This window comes from Lycorma delicatula, chromosome 4, assembly GCF_047948215.1.
Source record: "Lycorma delicatula isolate Av1 chromosome 4, ASM4794821v1, whole genome shotgun sequence".
In the NCBI taxonomy this organism is placed as follows: Eukaryota; Metazoa; Arthropoda; class Insecta; order Hemiptera; family Fulgoridae; genus Lycorma; species Lycorma delicatula.
The window spans coordinates 183365804-183392561 of NC_134458.1; the positions used below are offsets into that span (position 1 = coordinate 183365804).

Genomic DNA, 26758 nt, shown 5'->3' on the forward strand with positions numbered 1-26758 from the left:
AACTGATGACTTGTTTTTCCACAATACGGATTGTTTTTTCTTATTTTTACATGGAGTTGAGCAAGGTCCTGAAGGTAGAAATGTTGATTAATAGTTTGACCTTCAGGAACCCAGTGAAAGTACACAATCCCATGAATCTTGAAGAAAACAGTCATCATTGCTTTGAATTTTGATTCGTTCATGCCTTCCAATGCACTGATGCTTAGTTTCTAGATCATAAGTGAAAAATCAAGATTCATCACATGTTATAACTCTTTCCAAAAAGTTTGGGTCATTTTCAGTGGCATTCAAAGTATTAGAACAAACATTTTCACGAGTCTCTTTTTGTTTGATTGTGAGAATTTTAGGCACATTTTTGTGCACACTTTTTGCACGTTAAAATAGTTATGTAAAATTTGCCTTATGCATTCTTTGTCAATTCTTACAATTTCAGCAATTGCATAAATAGTTAACCGATGGTCAGATCCGATCAGATTACCAATTGTTTCAATATTTTATCCGTTTTTGACATGGATGGGCAAACTGGGCGAACATCATCTTCAACGTCTTCTCAGCCCTTGGATACACTTAAACCACTTAAAAACCTGTACATGTGATAAACATTTATTGCTACTTTTTTTAATAAAAGATAAGTTTCAGTAGCAGTTTTACCAAGTTTCATATGAAGTTTCACAACAATTCTTATCATTTTTAATAAAAAACACTTATCATTTTTTTGGAAAAACAAAAAAACAGATGTTATCCAAAAAAACAGATGTGACCAGACATATTAGTCTGGTCACAGCCAGACTAATATGTCTACAGAAACTGGAGTGGCAACAATTGAAAGAGAAGGCTTCATGCTACACAGCTGTCGGTCGTATGAATTTTGTGCATGTGAATTTCTGTAGCAGCATTAGTGTATTTATTTAATAGCTACACCTTGTATATGCAGTTATTAATCATAACTGGTTTTTTATGTATTCTAATCTGGTCTCATGATTCAATTCTTCAATTCCTGGTAGCCCTGCTCACAGAGTTCAGAATTGCTCACTTTCTCATTACTCTTTTTAGCATTCAAGTGGATAATCAGTCGGTCAAATTCAATATCTATGGCTCATTCTTTATTCCAGAAACATGAAGTCTTGTCACTGGAAATTCTAGGAATTCATCAAATTATTGGAATTCATAAAGGAAGGATTTTGTATGAATGACAGATGAGACCCTTTTTTATATTAGAAATGATTCCTATCTTAACTCCTTCACATGACTGTATTCTATTTGCTTCTAATATAATAATTAATGTTAACAATTCTCATTTTTAATAAATTACTGAACCATTGGAAAATAATCTTTCCACCATTTTATTTAAAATATTCTTTTTACCTTCAATGTTAACTTACTTGTAAATAATATAAGCTCAAATAATTTTCATTAATACTTTCTGAATTTTGTAGTCATTTATTTCTGTTAAGTACCTTTATTTACCTACCTTAATGTTATTTTATGTGTTTATTTTTAAATAATAATTAAATGTGGAATTAAATCATTTGAATTTTTTATATTATAATTATGTATTTTGTGGTCCTGCTTTAATCAAGTATTACCATGGTTTTCCGTGATTCATCCAGGAAAATGCAGGAACAGTTGCATTTTCTTATACATCTGATATGATCTATTTATTACATTACTATATACTGATGTGAATAAAAATTTATTTACATTATTTATTTAGTGTCAAGGATTATTAAACACACTGTAAACTAATTCTTTGTTATTATTAGTATTATCATTGTCGAAAATTAATTTGTTTTTTTCTGTATTTTAATCATTGTATTCAGGAATCATGATGCTACAACAGTAAAGTGAAAGTATATTTTCTCATAGGTATCTGATCCAATGACTCATTTGATTCTCTTGGTAGCAGTAATTTTTATATTTTTATATTATTATATTTTATTTTTATCATTATTATTATTATTATTTTGATATTTGCTAATCAATGCCACTATTCTGTTAAATACTATATAAGACTGAGTAGACATAACATTGTTGCCACATACATGCCGAGCTTCATGTCGGTGAATGCACTACTAACAGCTCAGATATCAGTGGGAGTAACAGTATATGTATGCGCTGACACAAGTGCCACTCCCCACCAACCTAGCTAACTGCGTACCTCTCCTACCACAGTAGCTCTACGCCCCCATCACTTGCAGGTGCTTATAAAAAAGTGAACGGCCGAACGAATTTTCAATTTATCGCTGACCACCACCACCTGGAGAAGAAGACGGAAGAAGAAAGAAGATATTCCCTGGCTGGCTCAATGTGAGACCTCCTGGTGGATGCCTAAATCCCTGCCAGAGCAGCAGGTGTGACCAGCCCGTCAAGGGAGTTGCTGGGCTTCAAGTGCCCTGGCTGGTGGGCCCAGCAGCAGCAGCTAGCCCAGCACAGGATTGCTCAGGGAGAAATGTCTCAGTCATGCCGGCAATGTGGAGCTCTGGGGGCCACCACTGCCACGCTGTAGTGGGGACCCAACTGCCACTGAGGGGAAGCTTGGTCTGATTCCAATGGACAAGCACAACTCTCTGACAACAGTTGAGCCGATATCGCCAGAGACCAGCTTCCGGATCCAACAGCCCTTCTCAGGGCTACCTCACAAAATGCACAAACAGCCCTTTTGAGAACTATCACCCCAGAAACCTCAAACAGCCCTTTTCAGGGCTATCTGAAAAGGACTGTTTGATCTGTGGCTTTAAAGTGCCAGGAGCCGTTGAAGCCATTCAGCGACAACATATACAGACACTAACACAACAAAGAAATCAACCTTACAAATCACCTCACGGAAACAGTACATATGAAGATATCAGCCTCTACTTGCAAATCTCGTATTTAGCATATAAAAATGTATGTGAGTATAATAGTGTGTGTATGTGGGCAATATGAAGTTTGTAACATATTAAATCTGACAAAAAACGTACTTATAAATCTAAAGAAGAGGTGTGAAATAGGAAAAATCAGAGGCAGCTTTGGTGTAAGGGATTTATTTATCAATTGACAGAACACCACTTAATGATTCTAAAAATACAGATGTTACATAAATTAATTGTATCAGTCTACCTTATTTTAAAGAGGTTTCCTAACCGTTTTAAGTTAGACATATTTAATAGTAATCCCTCCAGTAACTCTTCTTAAGAGGTGTTACATAATTGGCTCCAAGAAGGACTTTTGTAATTACAGTTGAGATGTAATTTTGAAAGTGAGTTGGTTATCATTTTTAAAAACAGCCATGTAGCATTGATAATATCTGGTAACTATAACTGAAGATTAATAAAATGATCTAAGGATTGAAAATAATTTAATTATTTAGTTCTATTCAGTTATTCTTGTAGTTTTCATTTATTAATATTGATATTAATAAGTGTATAGTAAATTATATTTGTTGCATTCTATTAAATATATTTGATACTGTCTATATTAAATGACTTTAATATAAAATTACTTCCACCAAGAGAGTGAAATGGGTCAATATATCAGTTACCTTTGAGAAAGTATAATTTCATTCTATTGTTGTAGCATCATGATTCTTGAATACAATGATTAAAGTATACAAAATAATTAAAAACCGCATTTTATTGGTTACAAGAGGTTATCTTTATTTTCATCATAGTATCATTTTCAGCCACACATTTCTCCCAATGGTGAACTATTTTTTTTATCTTGCCATTAAAGAATTTCAGCCATCCCTCCTCGATCCAAAACTTCACTGCATCCTTCACTTCATTATCCATGGTGAAATGAATGCCTTAAGGCCTCATTTTTAATTTGGGAGGAATTGTAAATTGCATAGCAGCAAATCTGGTGAGAATGGATGATGTGGAATTGATTTGAATTTCAGCTACACAAGATACTAGGTGCTAATGTATGCATTAGCACCTAGTATAATACACATCATAATGTGTATTGATGTTATTGTGTTGAAGACTGTTGATTCAGTGAATTTTTGAATAAGATGCATACATCTTCTCAACTGTTGTAACACAGCTGCACAGAATTAACTGGTTAAACCTTTTAACAAGTACTCTGTCACATGCGCCTATTTTGCATCCTAAAACACTATCAACAGAAAGTTTTTGCGTAGTTGGATTTTGAATATTTTTGGATAACAGTGAGCCAAAGTGGCAGTATTCTGTGGTTTGCCATTTTTTTTTTTTTGGTTCATAACGTACCAAATTAAAATTTTCCATCACAATATTGAAAAGTAAGTAATCCTTGCTTTCATGATAATGTTTCAAAAATTGTGTGCAACAGTTTTTTTTTGTTTGTTTTTTTTTTGTTTGTTTTTTTTTTTTAGTTTGTATGGAATTACTGAGAGATTTTATAGTAACTCTGTTGCTCAATAATGTGTTCTACTCACTCATATGATGTATCTAGCTGGGTGATGATGCATTGCTTTGTGAAGTGACAGTGCCCCTGTAATTAGTTTTTTTTTTTTTATGCTTCTACTTATGATGACCACTGAAACTGGGTGACCACTGTAAGGTTTGAAGACCAACAAATATTCCTTCTTTAGTTTTTCCTTCACTTACATTCAGAAATTTCTGCCTGATGTACAAAAATCCAGGACTATCCTTTCTTCATTGCTTTTACAAAATATTTCATAGTCCTAGCTTGATATGGAAAGGGGGTAAAAGTTTTTTTTTTGAGTTCAACTAAGGGCTCATGAATAATATTTTTCCTGTTTGGAGTTAAGTTGTCTTGTTTCTTCCTCTCTTTGGTAACATAATGTTTATCCCTAGCTCGGCTGTCCCATTCGTAAAGAAAACACATGTATTTAATACAGCCTAACTGCATGCCTAACAAAACAGCTATAACTTTCAAATCACCACATATGTTCCAGCTATTATTTTATAATTTATTTTTTCAAGAATATCTTTTATCACATTGTATGTCTGTTTCAAATTAATACCATAAGCGATTAGTATCGAAGGATATTTGTTACCATTCTGTAGTAGAACCACTTTTAAACTAGACGTGGATGAATCTATGAAAAGACACTAGTCATCACTGGTGCCTTCTTGTTCTAAGTGCAACATAAGCTCTTCAATATTTGTGCAATAAACCAAATTATTTTCATCAATAAAGTACTGAGAAAGTTCTTTTTGTCGGCTTTGAAAGCCTGAAATTTTTGAAGTAAATTCCAACCATGCAGTCTTGATCATAACAGTTCAGCTTGATTTTTTGATAAATTTAAATCCCTGACCAAGTCAGAGATTCTGTGTACCTTTCAGCCAATCTCTTAAATATAGAAAACAATTAGTGCATACTATATGAGAACCCCACATCTTAACCTGATCACCAGTTTTACACTGAAAGTACAAATGATATGCTTTTTTATTTAAATGTATAATGTTTTTTCTATTTGATTTTACGGTAAACTCAGCACATGCATAACAAAAGGCATCCGCATCATTTACATAATTTCAAGGCATTATGACACTGCACTGTTAACAAACTTAAGACAGCAATAAGACTGAACAAAATTAATTCATTCCTAAATCCATTGCTTAATACAAACAACATAGCTGTGTTTTCAGCTACATGTTTTTTGACCTGCACAAACATGATTAATCTTGTCCATGAAGGTTCACTCTTCAGTATAGATATGATGTCATAATATGTCTATGACTATGATATGATTTAATTCTTTGTCTTGTATTGTTTATTTGTAGCTTACAAATTATGTTAACAATGTTAAAAAAAAAAAATGAGCCAACAAAATACAATACAAGAGCTTAAAATGCTAACCATACGTTGAAAAATGAAAAAAAATACTTTAATTAAAATTTAAAAATTTTTCATAAATGGTGGGTGATAGAAAGATTCTGAGGTCATATTCAATGTCAGCATCAAAAACCAGATTAAAATTATATATTGCATGTTAGGAAACAAAAATTATGTTAGTGATTATCACTCAATGAGGTATCATATCCAAATTTTATAGCTATATTCTTTATATTTATTATTTATTTCATTATACAATTCTTGTTTATCGTTAGTGTATTTTATTGCTGTATTTATTATGTATTTAAAAATATTAATTTTTTGAGACCAGGATGGTTGGAATTTTTATTTTTATTTTACCTTCATATATTTGTATATCTTGCAGTAGATCCAGACATACTTGTTCATGAAGCAGGTTGGGATTCATATATATGTGGCTACTGCTTTTTGCAGTTGGGTCACTATTTTGCATCTGCTACTTATGGTTTGTAAGTATTGTTATTACATTTTTCAATTTTACATGTTTTTTTTTTTTTAATTACCATTATGATTGTTGTGTAATTAACTAATTTTAATAAAATCACAGGGTGCACAAGGTGCCTTAAAAGATTTAATGATGTAGACCAGTGATTCCCAAACTGTGTCCCATGGCATCCATGGGAGCCATGGCCTCTTCACAGGGGCGCTGCGAAAGGTTGTAAAAGCTTCACAATTAATTGAAAAAAGACATGTTTAATTATTAATTTAATGTTAATAAAGAAAAAATAATGAAGATAAGCTTTTTTTATTTTTCTCTTACGAGTAGTCATACTTTTACTCAGGGTAGAGCGCCATGGAAAATTTTCAATTGAAAAAGGGCACCATGACTCGGAAAGGGTGCCGCAATTTTGGGAAAGTTTTCGCAGTTTGGGAACCACTGATATAGACGACCATAAAAAAAAATTGCTAAGTAGTAGCTTTCCATTCTAAACTCCTTTTCAGTAATATCCATTGTGTCTACACACACTTAACCCAGGAATAGGCTGCAAACATTTTCTGTAGCTCTCTTTTGTAGTAACTGTCAGCTGTGTTCTTCATTGTGTCTCTGCTTCAAAGTGGAGCCACAAGTAGTAGCATCTTCAGGTTGGAAACAACCAAAAATGGACAAGGAATCCATTTTTGGTCATTTATTGCACAACTCCATGGTTATCCAAAAAATCCTGATTTTTTTTTTTTTTTGACATGATTAATGGATTAGACATGACAAATAGGCAGCTGTGTTATTGTGGGGTTACTATAACTTGCTTGATGCCCACGGAGTGGTTTTTTTGTGCTGAACTGCATCTTAAATACTTTGATAATGCTGTGATTTTTTTGGGTTGGCAGTAATTTTCGTTTCAATATCGGCAATGGCCTATAAGTCCTAACAGAAGGTTCCCTATTTCGTTTTGCATTTTAAACTGAACCTGTTGTACGCCATTTTTTAACTAAATTGTGTATGCTACTTTTATGCCTATTAAATTGTGTATGCTCTTTATGTTTATGCTACTCTGGGATACAGACATTCGGAAATTTTTCTATGAATACTTGTCATGATTCTTCAAACGATCCAGAATGAATATAGAACTCAACTAGCTATCCTTTCCTGGATTGAATGAGGCATTTTACACAAACACAACTGCACTCACAATACTGCTGCACTGCAACAAAATGTTTACTGCACTGACCTGTAACCACATGACAAACAGGAGTAACAATTAATAGTAACATACTAGTTGCACTAGTTGGGTGAGAATTTCATAAATAGTGTTGGGTAGCAGTTTCATTATGGGTTCGGTTTTATGTTGCTCACCCTGTACAAAATAACGTAATAAATAATGCAGTAACATTGTACAAAATAAATATGCGAGAAGCACCTAGTACATTAGCACACATTGGTTATTGGCCAACTGTGAACTTTTTGAAGTTGCAAAAATACACTCATAGTTAGAAAATTTTAGAGCTGCTCTCTACCAACTTTTTCTGCTCTCATTCTTATACTTTTAATGAAAAAAAGAATGGTAGCTTGTCTTTTGAATGACCTTACATACATAAATGTTTTTGTTTATATGTAAACAAAATAATTTTAAAATGCTATAGTTGCTGTTATTTTCAAAAAATAATTTTTTATCAAATGTATATCCACCTCATTAATAAAAAACCGTTACTTGAATGAAAAATTACAGAAATGATTATTTGGCTCAAGTTAGAGTATTTAAAAAATTTAGAAAACTATGTTTAATACACTGTATAGAGTATCAAAATTAACTAACTGTAGTTCTTATTTGGATGATGTGCTATTAATACAATAACTACCATTCCATAATGAAAATTATGATTATTGCTATATTTGGTTTTGGATTACATCTAGTTTGTTTCTTCCTGAGACTTCTTCTTTAATTTGCGATTTCATGTTGACATTATACAGCAACTGCAAGATTCTTATAATAAATCAGCAAGCAGCTGCTAAAATGATAGCAGGTAATTTCATTATAAAAATATAAAAGTCAATTTGTGGATTAAGTTTGAGGTAAGACATTTAACTATCCTGATGAATGGCAGACAATCTATCAGTTGATTCATATCTTATGTCTACTCTTTACCCTTCTTTTTTATTTTTTCTCTTCTTTCTTGGATTCAGGGACTGGCACCTTCTTGTGAGCAGTAGAGCAGCTGTTTCTTTATTGGAGTTGTCTGGAAATGGTTACTAACCAAAGATTTATAGAAATCTAAAGCAATGATTGAGATAACTTCTTAGCTAGAATTCAGTTTTCTTTTTTTCCTAACATTGTAATTAGTGTGTCAGGATAATTCATTGTGATTTGTATTAATAGGAATTAAAATAAAAACTTAATTTTAACCACTCATCTGGCCATCATGGCAGAGAGGTAATGTTACAACCTTTCATTCTGAAAGTCTCTGGTCAGGTTGAATCATTGTCGGGTATTTTCATAAGCAATAAAATTTTCACATCGAATTCCTGTATAAATTTGAATCCTATGCAGTGAACTAGTTACCTAAAAAACACAAAAAATTGATGATTTCTGGTCAGATTTTTGTTATGGGTACTTCATTGATGGAGAATTAAGTGGCTGTGAGTTTAATAAACGGCTATATCAATCCCTTATGTAATATGGCTGTTTATGAAATACCTGTACTTGTCTCACCCACTACAACACAGCTTCATTAGGTAGACCATATATTGTGCTTCAGGAGATAACTTCAATTTTAGGTGTTATGACTTTATTTTCATTTTCTTACTTGTCTAAGAGATTTGTATTTTAGTCAAAATTGTGATTTTTTAAAGAAAATTATTAAAAATGTTAGATCTTTAGACAAATATTACTAATACTTTACTTGCAATTTGATCATCATGTTGGAAAATGGTAGCGAGAAATATAATTTTTTTCTTAGAGTAGCTCCCTGGAAGTTGAAGAGTTTTTAAAATTTGAAGTAAGGGTTAGATGCCAATGAGTAATACCATGATTAAGAAACTGATTTTTATAGTTTATTGAAGTTAAATAATGACTAGTAGCAGTTTTACTATAAGTTGCTGACATAGTTTTTCTGTCTAGTGACTGCAGTTATTGATGCCACTTAAAATACACTGAAAATAGAGTAATTTTTGTTTTCACAAGATTTATTGTTATTCCTTGATAAAAAATTATTTTTTAGCACCTTGTATTTCCTTTACAATTGATAATTATATAGTTAAAAAAAGTAATTATCTCCCTTCAACATTGATTAATGATGATTAAATTGTTTTTAATTTCTTAACTGTGAAAAGATATTAAAAAAAAATGACCCAAATTGTGGAAGAACAAATCATGGGTTCTTCATCAGGAGAATGTACCGGCTCACACTGCATTGTCTGTCATGTTTCTAGCCAAGTATAACATCCCAGTGTTAGACCATTTACCTTATTTGCCTGACCTGGCACCATGTGACTTTTATCTGTTCCTCAAGGTCAAATCTGCATTAAAAGGAATAAGATTTCAGACCGTTGAAGCTGTGAAAGAAAAAGCGGCACGCGTCATGAAAGAGCTCACAGAAGAAGATTTCCAGCACTATTTCGAACAATGGGAACTTTCCTTGGAGCGTTGTAGGGATAGAGGGGGTGTATATTGAAGGGAAATGTGCATAAATGTGTATAAATTTAAAATAAAATATTTTACATCATTTAGTCTTGTTATTTAATAGCCACACCTCATATATTACTTCATACTGTTGTATAAAAGCTTATGAGGTTAATCATTTACAATCTTGGTTCAAAATAATTGAAAAGTAGATCAGTAATATACAGGGTTATCATAAAAGAATGGTGCGGTTTCAGTAATTCATAGGAAGACTGTAGGGAAATTTCTAGATGTTATATTGGTATCCCTGAAAGCCAGCAACCCAAAAGTTTGTTTATCAGCAGTTGTAACCACAACGTCAGTTCTTGTATTGAGTATCGTTTGGACATTTGCCGAGCGACTAAGGGTGCACATATTGAAATTTATTAATTATGTAAAAAAATGTTTGAGACGACAAATTTGAAAAATAAAAAACATAAACTGTAAGTAATTGTGTTTTAATTTAAACCATGTTCAAAACCGCACCATTCTTTTATGATAACTCTGTACTTTAGAAATAAGTATTATTGAAAATTTTATTGTTTAAGTATGTACATAGCAGCTGTTTAAAAGTTTTAGTTTTAAATCAGCAAGCTTTTAAAAATTAATATAACTGTTATTTTATCTATAACTGTATACTATATTTATTTATTTTTGTTATGTATTTGTAATAATGAAATATTCTATTTGCAGAGATGCATATAGAAGACCTTTGACAAGTACTGAACATATTAATAGTGTTGCAAAATTTGCTAATAAAGTTAATGTTGTTCGAGCTTCAATTGGATATGTGGTGAGTTGAAAGAATAAAAGTGTTCATTATTTTATAGATTCATATTCATAATTTTTTTATTAAACACTTTTATCCAGATTTTTTTTATTAAAAAGTAAATAATTACATTACAAAAGATGTGATGTGATTTATCAGTGTTAACAAATCATTTAATATAAAATTTAAATGTAATGTAATTACTTTGCTGATCACATTTAATTGTTTATTCAGAATTTCCTCTTTTTTCAAACAGATCTTAGAAATTTTAAAGAAGAACTGGAATATTCAAAACAAATTCATATCATAATATGGATGATACTAAATTTAATGATTATACTGTAGTAGATATAATTTGATCTAATACACCAACTTAGTTTTATGTGGAAAGGAAGTCACTGGTTGAATATTATGTACTGTCAGTTAAATCCTTTTTAAGTTTTGAATGATCTTTTTTCTTTTCAGTCATTCCTTCTGGTATTAGACCATGATCATCATTAATTTAGCCTTCATATAATGAAGGCCTTCTTTATATGAAGGCTAAATTTGGTCATGTGGAACAACTTGAAAATAAGTTGTTTGATGCGAGTGTTGCCCTTAATCTTTTATTATGATCATGGATATCTGATATGAATTCTTACGTGCAAAGATTTACATTAAACACACAAAGATTAAAATTAAATTAAAGTTAAAGATTTTACATGCAAAATACTTTCATTATGTATCAATTTACAGCTAATAATATTATACCTACTGATTGAAAACCCTATATATATATATATATATATATATATAGGGTTTTATATATATATATATATATATATATATATATATATATATATATAGGGTTTTATATATATATATACACCAAATTAGCAGGTTGTGTTCACCGTGAATTTATTTTTAAATCTTACTCAAAGCGACTAAATTTTTCTGTAGGATCAATACATTTTTTGAAGTTTGATATAACTTTTCTGAAATTACATTCTCCAGGTGAATGAGTAATCATTCAAAATGTTTTTATATCCATTGTGTAATACTCTTTAAATTTTTTGGAGTATTCCCTTAATATAATTTGTTGTAGTCCTGCTGCTCATGAACTTAAATCTTCATTTTCTTTTGATGTTACAATTCTCATAAAAAAGGCATCCCACTCATCAGAAAAACCAGACATGTTTACTGGATCTAAATCTGAAGCGAAATTCAGTAGCACAAATTTTATTTAAAAGGTTGTAATGTGTTTTTTCCACCTCCATCAGACAGCCCGCAGAATTAGGTCTGCGATGGTCTGGTCTATCTGCTTGCAGTGGAACTTACCCAAAAAAAATTAATAACTATCATTTTGATACTGATACTGATTTATAATCTTGATGTGTGTTACTATCAACCATGAGATATGTATTAAATAAGAAATACTTGGAGTGTAGTACATTCCAAGACAAAAAAAGAAAATTAATTAAAAGATCAAAAAATATCTAACTTAAAAAAAAAGAATCAAGTTATATTTAAAAAATAAATCATAATATATATCTTACAAACAATCATAAAAAAAAGAAGGTAATAATCAATATAAGTATTAGAATAGTATGACTGTAAGAAAACAATACCAATGAATGTTCTTTTATTCAATTTAATTTGATATACTTAGCCTATATATATATGATATACTTAGTCAGCTTTGTAAAAGTCTATTAAATATACATTTATGGCATGTATTTTTGAATGACTAAACATTTACTTTTTTCACATAATCCCACCTAAGAACATAAAGAGTTCTTATAACTACAATACAATTAATATAGTTACAGAAATTCCAGATAAGTATTATAATTAAATATTAATGCTACTCAATTTGAGCTGAATTATTGGTGGGTGGACCTAGTTAGAAAGCTTGTGGTGCTAGAAAAGTATAATTTTTTATTGTTGCTTCCTCTATGGTGTAGTATTATATTAACAATCTTCTCTTTTATGTTATTTATTGCAAATCAGTTATCTTTTATGAAGCCAATGTTTCTAAATCTTTTTTTTTGTGCTTTTAACTGTGTTGTTTTGTTACTATAAATAACATAAATGAAAAAAAAAAACATGTATATAGTGAGAAATAATTAATAAAAAAAGCCTTTGTAAGATAAATTTGATTCTCTGTGAGAGAGTAATTTGAAATATTCCATAAAATCAAATGCAACAACTAAAACCACAAATGGTAAGGAATATATAAAAATTTCTTATTGCAGGATTCATTGTTTTATATAAAATAAATTAGTTAAAATAAATTTTGATAATGAACATTGCTGAATAGACAACACTGTTTGTCTTTGTATGTAAGAAAACATTGACATTGTTCATTATTATAGTGAAATTGATGATTTGTAAATAAAATAATAAATTTTAAGGTTTTTTTATTCAGAGATACACCAGCATACAACTGACTAAGCTCAGTTAAATTTTAACTGTGTTTGTCTTGTTCAGTTCAGATTGACTTCCTAAAAATTGATGTTAATTAAACCCTAAAATAATAGTACACCATTACTATTATTGGTATTCCAGTATAGTTAAAGTAAATATTCCAGTTTGACTTGATCTAGGATCATCCTGCAGCATCTCAGAAACATAAATACACACAAAACTTACTGAATGTTTTACCCATTAATAGTATAGAATGTCCGGGTTCTTCTACAATTGGACCTTTGACCCCTGACAACCAAATTTTGGATGTGTGTTTTCCATGATTATCCTCTGCTTGTAGTTAAATTTTCACGCTGAAAGAATGGATTTACTGCAAAATAGATAGTAAAACATGGGTTTGAGATGCCCCCAAAGTTACAACAAAGAACCAACAATCAAATTGCAGCAGAACCGGGACATCTTTTTCGATACATTAAAAAATGGCTACTTTCAATGGTGAATGTGTGTTCGCGTGAAAGGTTTAGAAATAACAGAATTAATGTGTGTGATGAACTTTTGGGGAGGCTTGTAATCACCAAGGACTTGTTGAGTCGATGATGAAATCAGGAAAAATTGCCTCCAACAATTTCCAACTTGGCCCTTCTTTTTCCTGATGTTTCAAGAGCTGTTATTGATCACATTGATGACCATTTAGGCTTCAGCAAGGTTTGTGCATGTTGGGTGCCACATGTCTTAACGGGAATGGAACGTCACAAAAAAATCCCAATGGGATCTGCTTTGGAATTTTTGATATGCTACACAGATAAAGTGATGAGTCCTTAATTAAACTGTTACTGGCGATGAAACATGGATTTAATATTGCATGCCAGAGAGAAGATGGCAGTCAAGTGAATGTTATCATCCTCAGTCACCAACCAGATCAATAAAGGTCAGACCACAGCCATTTGGACACATACTGATGGCCACAGTCTTTTGGGATCAGTTTGGCATACTGCTAATTGATTTCATGCCACATGGAATGACTATAAATGCAGATGCCTAGTGCAAAACTCTACATAAGTTATGGCGCGCCATTCAAAATTGACATGGACGGCTGACCAACGGTCAATCGTGCAACGTGCAATCTTGCTGCACGATAATGCACATCCAGATGTTGCGGGTCCAACACGTGACTTTCTGAGAACATTTGGATGGGAAATTTACGATCACCCGCCATATAGTCTGGACTTAGCCTGTTCTGATTACCATTTGTTTGCGAAATTGAAAGAATTTTTGAGTGATAAGCAATTTGCAGGTGACAATGAACTTTAAAATGCTGTTAATCAATGGCTAAATGGACTGGTGGCAGAAGAATATGATGAGGGTATATTGAAGCTGTTGTATCGCTACAATAAACATCTTAATTCATGTTGCGATTATATAGAGAAGCAGTATAATGTATGTAGTTTAGGAGAAATAAAATAAAGTTTTCCGAATAAATTTTTTATGATGCAACAGTCTTTACTTTAGAGATCTTTGTTTTATAAACTAACTTCAGTACCATTTTTATAATAACGTGTTTGTTAGTATAAAAGAATTTTGGTATGATTCTCATTTAATCCTAAAACAATGATAATTCTGTTTTTCATAATTTTTCCAGAATTTTGCTGGTGATGATCCACCATCAAATAGACCTCAAATATTGTTAGTAAAGGTTAAAGGAAACTGCAGTATCAGTTCACTAGAGGTAAAAGTTTGAAAAAATTAGTATTTTTTAAGAGACTTTGATTTATATATATATATATATATATTAGTGATTATTTTTTTTTTTTTGTAGCTTTATTTGAGCGTGCATTATTTGTTTATATTTATGTGCATGTTATGTATTAAGAAACTTTATTTAATCATATCTGATAATTTATGGGATTTTATTTTGTAATGAGTTGTTTGTTAAAGACTATGTCTATGAAGTGTGAAACACTTGTAAAGTAGAGAAACTTGGCACTCAACTAAAAAAAATTATAATTTTTTTTCTTTGAGTTTATAACATTGTGGATAATAATCATGAAGGATGCTGGGTAAGGGAGTAATATCCTGGAAATGGTAAGGTGTAAGGTAAGGATAAAATGCAAACAATTGTAAGTAGATCATCAAAATGAGAAAGTTGTAGGAATAGTTTCTGTTAGCATTTATTAATAGCTAATGACCATAACAGTCTGCATTGGCCCAAATGTAAAAAAAAAAGCAGTAAAACAGTCTTACTGTACTGGCCCAAATGTAAATCCATCCTTAAATTCTATTATAAAAAAAAATTGGAAAAGGATACTTGCAGCATTTCAGTTTTATACTTCTAACACTGAACAACAAAAATGGTCTCATATAACAAAAGAGAGAACATTTGAAAATTGTTGCTGACATTTTTCTTTTTTCTTTTATCACACTCATTTGTTGTCATATGTTCTTCAAAAAATACTTGATTGGTTAATCAAATTTTTTGTATTCCAGAAGTCTAGATTTTTAGTGCAGTTTCTTGATTCAATCTGTGAACAGCTGCATTCATTCTTCATGTAATGATTATATCTGTAGCTCATTAATCCATCAATAGCTAGGCCAGTGTTATTAAATAAACCTCACAACATAAGGACAGCTTGAGACATATTCAGTACCAAGGAGCCATCAGTGTTAAAACATATCAGTTTGGCCAGGCCTTCAAAAAATTATCTAGTTCTTACAAAGGAAGACTAATGAAACTGCCGGTATCTGGTTGCACTGATCAGGTATGCAAGCTTGGTAAATGAACAATGATGCTAGCATCAAAATAAACTCATTTTGCAAAGCTTAGTTATCTCTTGTAACGGCCAAGACCAGTCAGAATCTGAACTGTGCACCAAGAAATTTGTGCGAGGAATATTTGAAAAAGTAAAAGCATCATTTATAAACATCTTTATACTATGACACTGTAGCTATCATTTCATGCATGCATTATGATTTTCCTCCTATTGTAATAATCCGTCAATGCCATTACAAGAACAACAATTTTTTTGCCATTGTTGTCATTGCTACATGTAGCATTTAGTGAAGGTGCATCCAGTTAGTGAAACTGCTCTGTTATATGTGGATTAGACCATTTACAGTTTACATTACTCTTCATCATTCAGTTTTCAGTATACTTCTGCTTGACATATTCCAAATGTTCAATCTGGAGTATTTTGATAATTTGATGTGTACTGTGAGCATTTTTTGTTGTCAGTATTTGAGTTTCATACACATTTGATTTTGATTGAAGCTGTTTATTTTATCAGATATTATTTTTGGTATATCACTGCTGTTTTTAATGAGCAGTCTGCAGTATTAACCTTTGTTTAATGTCCGTAGGTATTGCAGTTTTATAAAACAGTTATATAATAGATCCTTGCAAGCTGCCTAATAGCTGGTATAGAAAGGAATTACAGGAACATAACTTTATCAGAAGGCTGCTTGTTGTACAAGTTAGATTTGAAATGAATCTAGTAACTGTGTGTGTATTTTTGTTTAATAATTTAAAAGCAACATGAATACACACAAAATCCAATACTATTTAACTAGGAGAGTAATTAAAATGTTTTATAAGTGATTCATTAATCTATATGTATCTTAGTATAATTTTATATTATAGGATAAAAATGAATAGCCTAATAATTGCTGGGAAAAAATGGAATATAATTACTGAAATAAAGTACTGATTGTAGTTTAAATATGCTTATTTAAAAGACATGTAGTGAGTGATCCTTAATCTACGCCCAGCAAAAACTACTGAAGATAAATTGATGAAAATTTTTATACACATTCTTCTTATGGTGTAAGTGCATACTAAGAAAAGAGTTTTTGAAATTCTGAATTTAAAGGGTTAACATGGAGTAACAATGAAATTTACTATTATTTTTTTTTTAAATTTCTTAGTAACAATTGAAGATATCAACTTGATTTTGGTGTGTGTAATCTTCATTTGAATGTCTAAAAACCAGTTTCTAGATTTTTGAAATTCAACCTTGAAAAGGATGAAGAAAGGTAATAAAAACTTTACGTAATGATTGCAAATTTTCCTTATTTCCGCCTATACTAAATTCACCCAATTTGAGCTTGAAAGTACTATTCAGATAAATATCTAAAAACCATATTCAGGTTTTTTGAATTTTAATATAAGGGGTAAAAAAACATAAATTGTTGTTTTACACTTTGCTGTTTAATTCTACCGCTAATGACTCAATCTTTGAGTCTTGTTAACATTGTGATGGTAATTTATATTTTTAATTTTGATAATGTATTGCACAAGCGAAGCCACAACAAGAAATCTAAAATCCAATTAGTGCATCCTTTACTGACCAAACTGTTGCTCTGAAGAAATTACAATATACTGATAATTTTTATAAATTGAACAGGCTTTAATATTTTTATTTATCATTATTATTCTTACAAGCTTGAGTTTAATGAACTCAGGGGGCTCAGGCGATGAAGCCCTGGCTAGATGGGAAGGGTTCACTTTGCTCACCCTGATCAACTAAACATTCCCTGACCATGACGCGAAATGCAATGCAAGTAACCATTTATCACATGCTACAGTGGGGATACTAGTTGAATTATAAATGTAATTTGGGATAAAGTCTATCTTTGTCTTGAAAAAAAATTTGCATTTGTTTATTTATGTTTTGTCATTTTAATAATTGACTGTATAGTTGATAAGTTTTGGAATTTCAGTATGTTTTTATTTATTTAAAAACTTACATTGTTGCTAGTATTGAAGTGAATGTACTATCAAAGTAATAAAAAAAGAATTTTTTTACTTAAGACACTTGAAGACAATAGGAAAATTTACTTATGTCTTTATTTTATGAAATGAAACTGTGTTTAATGAAACTTGAGAAACTTAACATTACTTTACTTGTTACTTTTCAGGTAGCAGAGATGTTGGCCAAGTACTGTTCTGTTGATACTAAACCATTAAATAATAAAAGTGTTTTAGTTGCTGTATCAAATTTTTCATGGTAAGATTATCTTAATGTCATTTCCCCTTTCACAAAAAGAAGAAATTGTGGGGGTTGTATACAACCTAATTATAGCCTTGCTAGTTTTGATTGTATGGGAGCAAACATTTCTGTTTGTTTATCAAAAGCTTTCCAAAGAAAGCAATTTGCCAGTATGTCTGTGTAATTTAAGAAAATGCGCTGTGTAATTTTATGTGGGAAGTGTAGAAAGAAAAAATTACTTTATATCATGATTTGTGATCATCATATGGTCATATTACCTGACTTGAGGCAGATTCCTTATACCATGTTTGTTTTTGTTTTCCTGCTAAACTTTTGAAATAAAATTTTTCCTTCTGTAATTTTTTATCTCCTTTATAGACTCATTTTCTTGCACCTTCTACTGATCTTTCTAGCAATGTTTTAATAAATCTTCTCTCATTTTGTATCACAGCCAGGTTTTCTTTCCGAATAACTTTGAATTACTCTGATTAAGTTTCTGTTTTTAACTCTCTTCATTACTAATTTATTTTTCTCATAGTTCATTTAATCTCCTATCTTCTCAATTCCCAGGTTTCAAATGTCTCCAGTCTTTTTTTTTTTTTTGCTTTTTCTTAGGTCTTATGTTTCACATCCACACAAGAGTATATTCCAAACATACACTTTCGAGCAAAACACATTTTCAACTCTAATTCAACCTTACTACATGACCTTACTACTATTTCTTTCTATTTTTATTGCTTCCTAAGTCATTGCTAATCTTGTTTATCTCATTTTCACATTTACAGTCATCATTTAACATGTTGCTTAAATATCTAAAACTGATTTACTTGTTTAATTCTTCTTTCTTTTGTGTATTGGCTTATTGTCTCCTATTATTCTCATTACTTTACTTTTTGTAACATTCATTTTCATTCCTGATTCTACCACAGTACCTTCATGTGTTGAATATCCTGTTTCATTTCCTAATAATAAAAATCATGTCATCTATGTACTTTACATAATTTATTCTCCTTCTTGCTACACTTATCCTTTCTTCTTCTAGAACATTTTTTTTTTTTTTATTAAATCATCAATGTAAATATTAAAAAAAGTTGATGTTGATAGGTATCTTGTCTTATTCCTTTTTCAGAGGCCAAACCACACTTCTATTACCAAATGTCATTAAAAATCAAAATTTTAATCGTTAGAATATGTACACAAAGTATATTAAAGAAGTTAAAATGAAGATTGACTGACTATTGAATGGAATATCAAGATTATTTGCTTTTTTGAGAAGTTTCTTTTTTTAATTTGTACAGTTTATGAAATAACTTTTTATGCTAACTTTTAGATGTACCCCAAGAGGTTAATGATTACATTTTGCACCCTAAGAGTCCAGTTATTATTTATTCTTTATAATCTTAATAGTATAATTTACAGTATTTTTTATATTCTTTAATAGGTTTATTGAACCCTCTTTTATGATCTTTCTTAATACAATGTTCTTTCATTGTTTGCTTGATAGTTTTTAACATTCCTTTATATCCAGTTGATGAGTGCTCATTATTCTCTTCTGCACTTCTTAGTATTCAGATTTCAAAATCATGTCATTATAGCTATGTAATTATGAGAAACTTATTTTTCAATAGCCTTTGAAGTTAATTTCAACGTGTTGAATAATTTACTTTTCTTCTAATGCACCTCCTTGCCATTGTTGTCTCCTGATCTTAATCTATATCTTACATTTATCTTGTATTATCAGGTCACCAATAACTTCAATCTGTTTACAGGGATCTCTTTTATGGAATTATGTATTTTAAAGAAAAATTTTGAATACATCAATCATGTTTTGTGAGTAGTACAGTAAAAGTATAATGAAGAATTAATTTAGGGCCACTAACTTTTGTTTGATTGTCTAATTTTACTTGCTTTTTAAATTTCTGGTAAGCCATGACTAATAGTATTCTATAAATGATAAGGAAGTGTTGAAGGAGTAAACTGGTTTATCTTGAATGTTGATTTCAGTAAAAAGTATTTTCTTTTTAACTCTTATGAATTACCTAAAATCTGGTTTGTGTTTTACTCTTTACTGTAAAAAATGACTTAAGACATGACATTGTTAGTTTTGCAAATTTTGATGGATATGAAAAAGTAATTCTCATTTCCGTATGCTATTCATTCATGATTAACTTTATAAATAAGAATCTAGGGAAAGAAAAGTTAAAGTAAAATTAATATTTTTCTACAGTCTTTGTTTTCTTTCTTTAATACACATTAAAACTGATCAGATTAACAAAATATGCAAGACATTTTTTTTATGTAGTACTTAAAGAATAAATTGTGCATTTTATTTTTTACTCTTTAATATTTCAAGATAAAAAATAATATTTTTTATGCTTTTTACTATTTATATAAGTTATTAATTAAACGTCACTAAAGCATAATAGTATATATATTCACAAAACAGTCTTTTGATTTGTGAACCATACTTTTAAAGAAGTTTTTCTTTTCTTAGCCTACATGATTTTACACTGAATTGCTAGTCCTAAGCAGTTCACTAGTTTTCATCTGCTTTGAATATATTTTATTTCTCCGATGCTCATCATATATGAAGAGCACCTCCCACTCCATGCCTAGAAGATGCTCAGTGGAATACTTGCAAATTCATGCAGGGGTAAGAGTATTGAGTGGAGTAGTATTTTTTTTATTACAAAAGCATTGAACACTTAGGTTTTTTATATATTATCTTTATAACATTTTTAATACGTATGAACTTGTGTGGGTAAATGAGCCTACTTTTGTAATTGCTTTGTCATGTAAATTATTTTTAGATTTAAACAAGTAAAAAAAAAAAAACATACCCTAATTTTAAAATAATAGTTATTCCATAGCATGATATCTTGTTAGAAGAGTGCCATTGGTCTGAATAGAATTTATTTTCTACAGTGAGATAAATTGTGTACTTGTTTAAATCAACATTTTATTGACAAAACATCTGTGAGAGAATCATTTTATAAATTCCAAATGTCTACAGAATGTTTTAATAAAAAACTTAGTAGTTAAATTATATATAAGTAATATCAAATTTAGATTATTATAATAATTTGATTAAAAGTAACAGTGTATATGTTTAAAGCTAGTTTCTGAATATAATAATTAAATTTTTAAACTTTTTAGTTAGAAAAATCATACTTGTAACAATACTTTTGAGCTTTTTAATAACTTTTACAAATTTAAAAAAAAGGAGGAAGTTCTCAGTCTGACCCATATGTTTGTTCAAAATTTGCTTTCCATTAAATGCATTAATATTTTTCTGTATAGTAGGTTTTTCCATTTAACTAAAGTTAAAATGAAAAATTACTTGTCTCTACACAGAAGATAAAAATTAAAAAAAAAGAAAAAAGTGGTTAATGATTGGAAATGGATCTTTAAAACAATGAACTATAAAACAGTCTGTTAACTTAATGTTTCAGTTAGTAATAGGGTATGTTCATATTTTTTAATTTAAATACACTATTGGAGGAGGGAGTATACTCATTTGTTGTTTATTTAATGATAAATTCCAATATTTTTTTTTTTTGTTTCAGTGCTAGACAGATTTTGAGAGATTTTCTAAAACATGAAAAGTATAGAGTTTCTTTGTATCACCCATTCAGGGATTCAACGATTATCCGTGGTGTTCTCTGGTTAGTATTATTATTATTTTCTTTATAAAGAAAAACACAAAAATTAAGATTAGCTCTAGCTGTTAATGTTTAGACATAAAATGTATTGATCTTGAAATTTAAGTTATATAGATTTTTAGCATGTTTACTGGTGAATTTCAACAGTTGTAGATTTTTCCTTGAAATCTTTTGAATAGTGCATATGCAAGATTTCTTGCTTAATTTTGAGAGATTGTGTTTAAAAACTTTTACATGATTCATCTGTGTTAAGTTTTGTAAGTACCTAGCATCAGCACTTACACGCGCATGCACACACACACACACACACACACACACACACACACACACACACACACAACACACACACACACACACACACACACACACACATACAACACACACACACACACACACACACACACACACACACACACACACACACAAATGCATACAGAGTGGTGCAGAGAAACGGGAAAATTTTAAATAATTAGAAAAATGATGAAAAGTTACTAACTTTTATTTGATGTTGAAAATATGTTCTACAAGAGTGGAAATTTCAATATAAATTACTTTTTAAAAATTGTTTCGCTTAAGTGCTGTCCATCTTTTCATACACATTCAGTAAGTCGATTCTGAAAATTTTGCAAGCGTGGTGCAATGTTTTCTTCAGAAGGTTGACAATTTCCTCTTCAATTTGTGTTTTGAGCTGGGCAAGGTTTTATGGTGAAGTCTGGTACCCAACGCTCTCCAGATGTCCCCATGAAAAGAAGTTGCAGATTGAAAGGTCTGGAGACTGGGGTGGTCAAGCAGTGTTAGCAGTTCTGGAAATTATGCGATCCCCAAATAAACAGTCTTACTGCTGCCTCCGGTAACTACCGTTTAGATAATACTTCAGAGGATGATATGTATGAGTGCAAATGAAGTGTAGTCTTGTACATTCTCAGTTCGACCAATCCTGAGATGTGTGGTTAATTGAAACCCAACCACCAAAGAACACCGGTATCCACGATCTAGCATTCAAATCCATGTAAAAATAACTGGCTTTACTAGGACTTGAATGCTGGAACTCTCGGCTTCCAAATCAGCTGATTTGGGAAGACGTGTTCACCACTAGACCAACCCGGTGGGCTTGGTTGACCACTATCTGTATTCACCAGATCTGGCCCCAAACAATTTTTTCCCTAACTTTGAAGTTTCACTTGGAGGAAAGAGATTTTCACTGGACGAGGAGATTATCGCATATGTAAAAACACCTATTTTGCAGCGAAAGACGCCAGCTAGTATTTAGAAGTGTTAATGATGGTTGTTTTTTTTAAAGAGGTGGAGGAACCCCATTTATGGGCACCTAGACAGTGTTGGGCTCAGTAACAGGTTCTGCAAGATGTTATTAAATGCGTATGTGTTCCTGCACATTACTGACTAAACCTCTACCCCTGGCTACTCACCCTTCCTGGTACATCTGATTTATATTACTTCAGGAAGGGAGGAATACGCCCTCACACACGTTCAGACACCACAATTAACAGACACTGACCTCACACACCCACAAGACACCGTACATCCCCACAAGATACCTCACATCAGACTATTAATGTGATATAATGATAATATACTATTAATGTAATTAATAATGAGGGAGGGTAGACCATTTAATAAACAATGAACATTCTATTTCTGATATTAACACAATTTTTAAATGTTAGAAATTAATAAAAATGACAAATTAAATATTAGAAAAATAATGATATATAAATACAAACAAAATTTCAGTTTGATTTACCATCAGACATGAGGGGAAGATGTTCTTATAAAAAACTGCAGCAGATAGCAGCACTCATGTAAATTAATATGCAGTTATCATTATTTTAGTGTTTTTATTTTTACATTTTTATTATGCAACAACGGAATTCTTTCAATCATAACTGAGGATGTGAAAGTACTTTCATGAAAAATTAAAGTAAGATATGTCTTATCTCAATATTCTGTACTAGGTGGTTTATTTAATAGAATTTAAATATATTATATTTTAATCTGTAAAAAAAAACTGCAAAAGATAACAATTGCTGTAAATTATTTATCGCGTAATATCAAAAATTTATAAATATAAATATATATATATATATATATAGTATGTAATATACTACTAGTATATAGTGTTAGTATGACATTGCTCATTTTCTTTTGTTATTGCTTACTTATCTTAATTCTTTTGAATGGGGAACAATTTTTATTAGATGTGAAATTATTATGTATTAAAGTAAAAGATTGTTCTAAATGTGTTTTTCCATAAATAAGCTGCTTTTTATATTTAATTTATACAAATCTTTGAAAATTTTCTGGGTCTTAGATCTTTGTAGAAGTGCCGTGAAATAAAGATAACAGAAACATAGTGCTATTGTGATTCATTAATGTTTAAAATTTTATTAATGCTACTAATATTACAACGCTATATCATGTCATTTATTTATTTCTTGTCTGTTCAGCTCATTATTTATAATTATTTTAAGAAAGATGCTATAATAAGTAAATCCTTATTTCTCATTTTGTAATAATAATATGTTCAATTATTATATTAAATTTAGCCAAAATTATTATTAATGAAGAACTTTTCTTTAGAAAATTTATGTATCTATTTATTCACATAATAAATAAACTTAATGAACTAATACCTATTTTATTATGTTTGGATAATTATGGTGATTCTCTACTATATGTAATATGTGTGCTTTTTGATGCCTAAGTATTACTGGGTACAGCCTTCTAGCGGAGGGGTGTAGTGGTCTTCCAGAAGGGAAGGCTACTGCTCCTTGATGAAGCTAGGAGGACCCCGTTGGGACGCCCTCAGAGAAGGGCAAGACAGGGGGGCAGACGACTGCCACGACACCCTGAGGTGACTGTAAAGCCTATTGGCGAGGACCGGTCACTTTGGGGGTGTTAAAAAAAGGATAAAAAAAAAGTATTACTGGGTGACTTTTTAATAACATTAATAGGATGCTTTTATTTTACCATGATTTTTCTTTTATGATAAAAATTTCACTTATATTTCCTTTTGGTACAGAATATTGTTTCATAAAAAAAAAATATATGTAGTAGTAGTTTTATTTATGCTTCTTAATTCATTTGGATTGATGCTGTTATACTTGAATTTCCTGTACACATCCAATGAAGTTCTTACTGCAAATCACTTTTATTGTGTTCTATAACTATTTTTTTTAACAGTTTTGAAATACTGTCACGCTTTATCTGCAATATTTTATGCATACTTTATTTAAAAGGTTAAATAATATATTCCAAATACCAACATTTGTAACTTTTGTTAAGGGTTTGTCAATTGTGATTTCTTAACCTCAAAGGTAATGTGTACTTCATGTATAATAGTTGATATTAGTAATTTATGCTTTTATGACTCCAGCAATATTTTACTTAGTGATGGAAGAGGTTGTACCTTATTCATGTGGATGAATTTCAGGTATGTATATCCAGTTACGAGCCAAGGATTTGTGTATAACTAGTCTGTTTGGGTTTACATTATGAGGAAAAACAATGTAACATTGAAGCACACTATTGTAGCTAATAGGTTAGATATGGTTGGGGTATGCAGATCAAGCTGTCCTCTATGATGGACATATCCACTTCAATTATAGATAGAAATTTGTGCCTATAAAAAAAATTTGTCATATAATGATATTATCACTGTTAGAAAACCATTACTTCATCTAGGTGATAGTTTAAAAAATAGGTGATTAAAAAAAATACAAATATAAATGTGTTTTATGTAAATTACTTTTATTAATTGGAATTGGAATAAACATGTATAAATATCATATTTAAATAGAATTAAATAAATCTTAAAGAATTAAATAACTCTTTATAACAGAGGTTCCCAAACTTATTTTTCTCATAGATCACTTTCAAAATTTTGCTGGTTCTGGTGGACCCCCTGCAGCTACATTTCTGCCATATTTCCAGTCGGCGGAAAATGTGAAGATTAGATCTAACTATGAAAATTTGCGTTACGGCTGAGTTCCACGAACTAACAGCTTCCAAGTCTCGAGACAGCTTTGCAAGTCTCGACACGTTCGTTGTACTGAATATGGAATATGCAAGTTTTTACAAGTAACAGTCGCTGAGCTTCTCAAAACATTATCTGCCTAGATTGATATGCAAAGTCAAGCCAACATTTTAGTTCTTCATTATCGAAACCAGATGAATTTTTGTGGACCCCTGCTTACGAATTGTAAACCCCCATTTTTTTGTCACACCAATGTAGACCCCCGTCGAGTCTCCCGTGGACCCCTGGGGGTCCACCTGGACCACTTTGGGAATCAATGCTTTATAAGAATAAAAGTACATGCAAAATAAAATTGAAATAGAGTTTTTTATATGATATTTACTATTTCCTTCTTTTTTTTTCATTATAACTTTGCTGATTTAATTTTTTTTTCAGGAGTGGCTTGTTGATTTCTGGAGGATTATGTATTGGTGCATTCATTCAAAAACTTTTAAAATGAGATGAAGTAAAATAAGTATCTAAAATTTTAATAATTAACATCCATCCAGCTATAGTATCAAGTGAAAGAACTTAATCAGAAATATGTGAAAGGTTATTTTTTTAAATGCATAGACTCATACTTTGTTTTTCTCCAATGGTGTGTAAATTGTGTGTAAATTAAGTAATTAAATAAAAATTTAATTGTATTTTTAAGAGAATAAAATTGCTTTTTAACCTGTTTAATCTATTTTTTATGGTGTTATTCACTTGATTTGGTAGGGTTTCTGTAAAAATGAAATTTTTAATTTTTTAAACTACAGTTGTTTTTATAAGGTTTAACATTTGTAACAATGTTACAGATTTGTTTTATAAAAGTTAGACAAATATATTTTACTCTCCTTGCATTCATTTACTGAAATATTCGCTGCTCTCTTAATATGTACAACTCCACTTAAGTATGCAGTAGCATTACTTCCCACTCCTGATGTGATCTGACTAATGTATTATGTACCAATCAGATGAAAAGATTTTATTTTTCACTCAAATGGCATAAATAGTTGTCAGTGATT

At 30.5% G+C, this 26758-nt stretch overlaps 1 protein-coding gene across 4 annotated transcripts in view; it reads left to right on the forward strand.

Moving 5' to 3' along the window:
- LOC142324141 (pre-piRNA 3'-exonuclease trimmer-like) overlaps positions 1–26427 on the forward strand; it is a 79244-nt gene extending 52817 nt beyond the window's left edge. For 3 of the 4 annotated variants that reach the window (XM_075364830.1, XM_075364833.1, XM_075364832.1), the window contains 6 exons: positions 6149–6251; positions 10590–10689; positions 14711–14797; positions 17983–18071; positions 21620–21718; positions 26145–26427. In XM_075364830.1, coding sequence (XP_075220945.1) covers positions 6149–6251; positions 10590–10689; positions 14711–14797; positions 17983–18071; positions 21620–21718; positions 26145–26208 — 542 coding nt within the window. In that variant the 3' untranslated portion in view covers positions 26209–26427. The remainder of the gene's footprint in view (positions 1–6148; positions 6252–10589; positions 10690–14710; positions 14798–17982; positions 18072–21619; positions 21719–26144) is intronic. The other variant, XM_075364831.1, reaches the window with a different exon arrangement.
- The last annotated feature ends 331 nt before the right edge of the window (positions 26428–26758 follow it).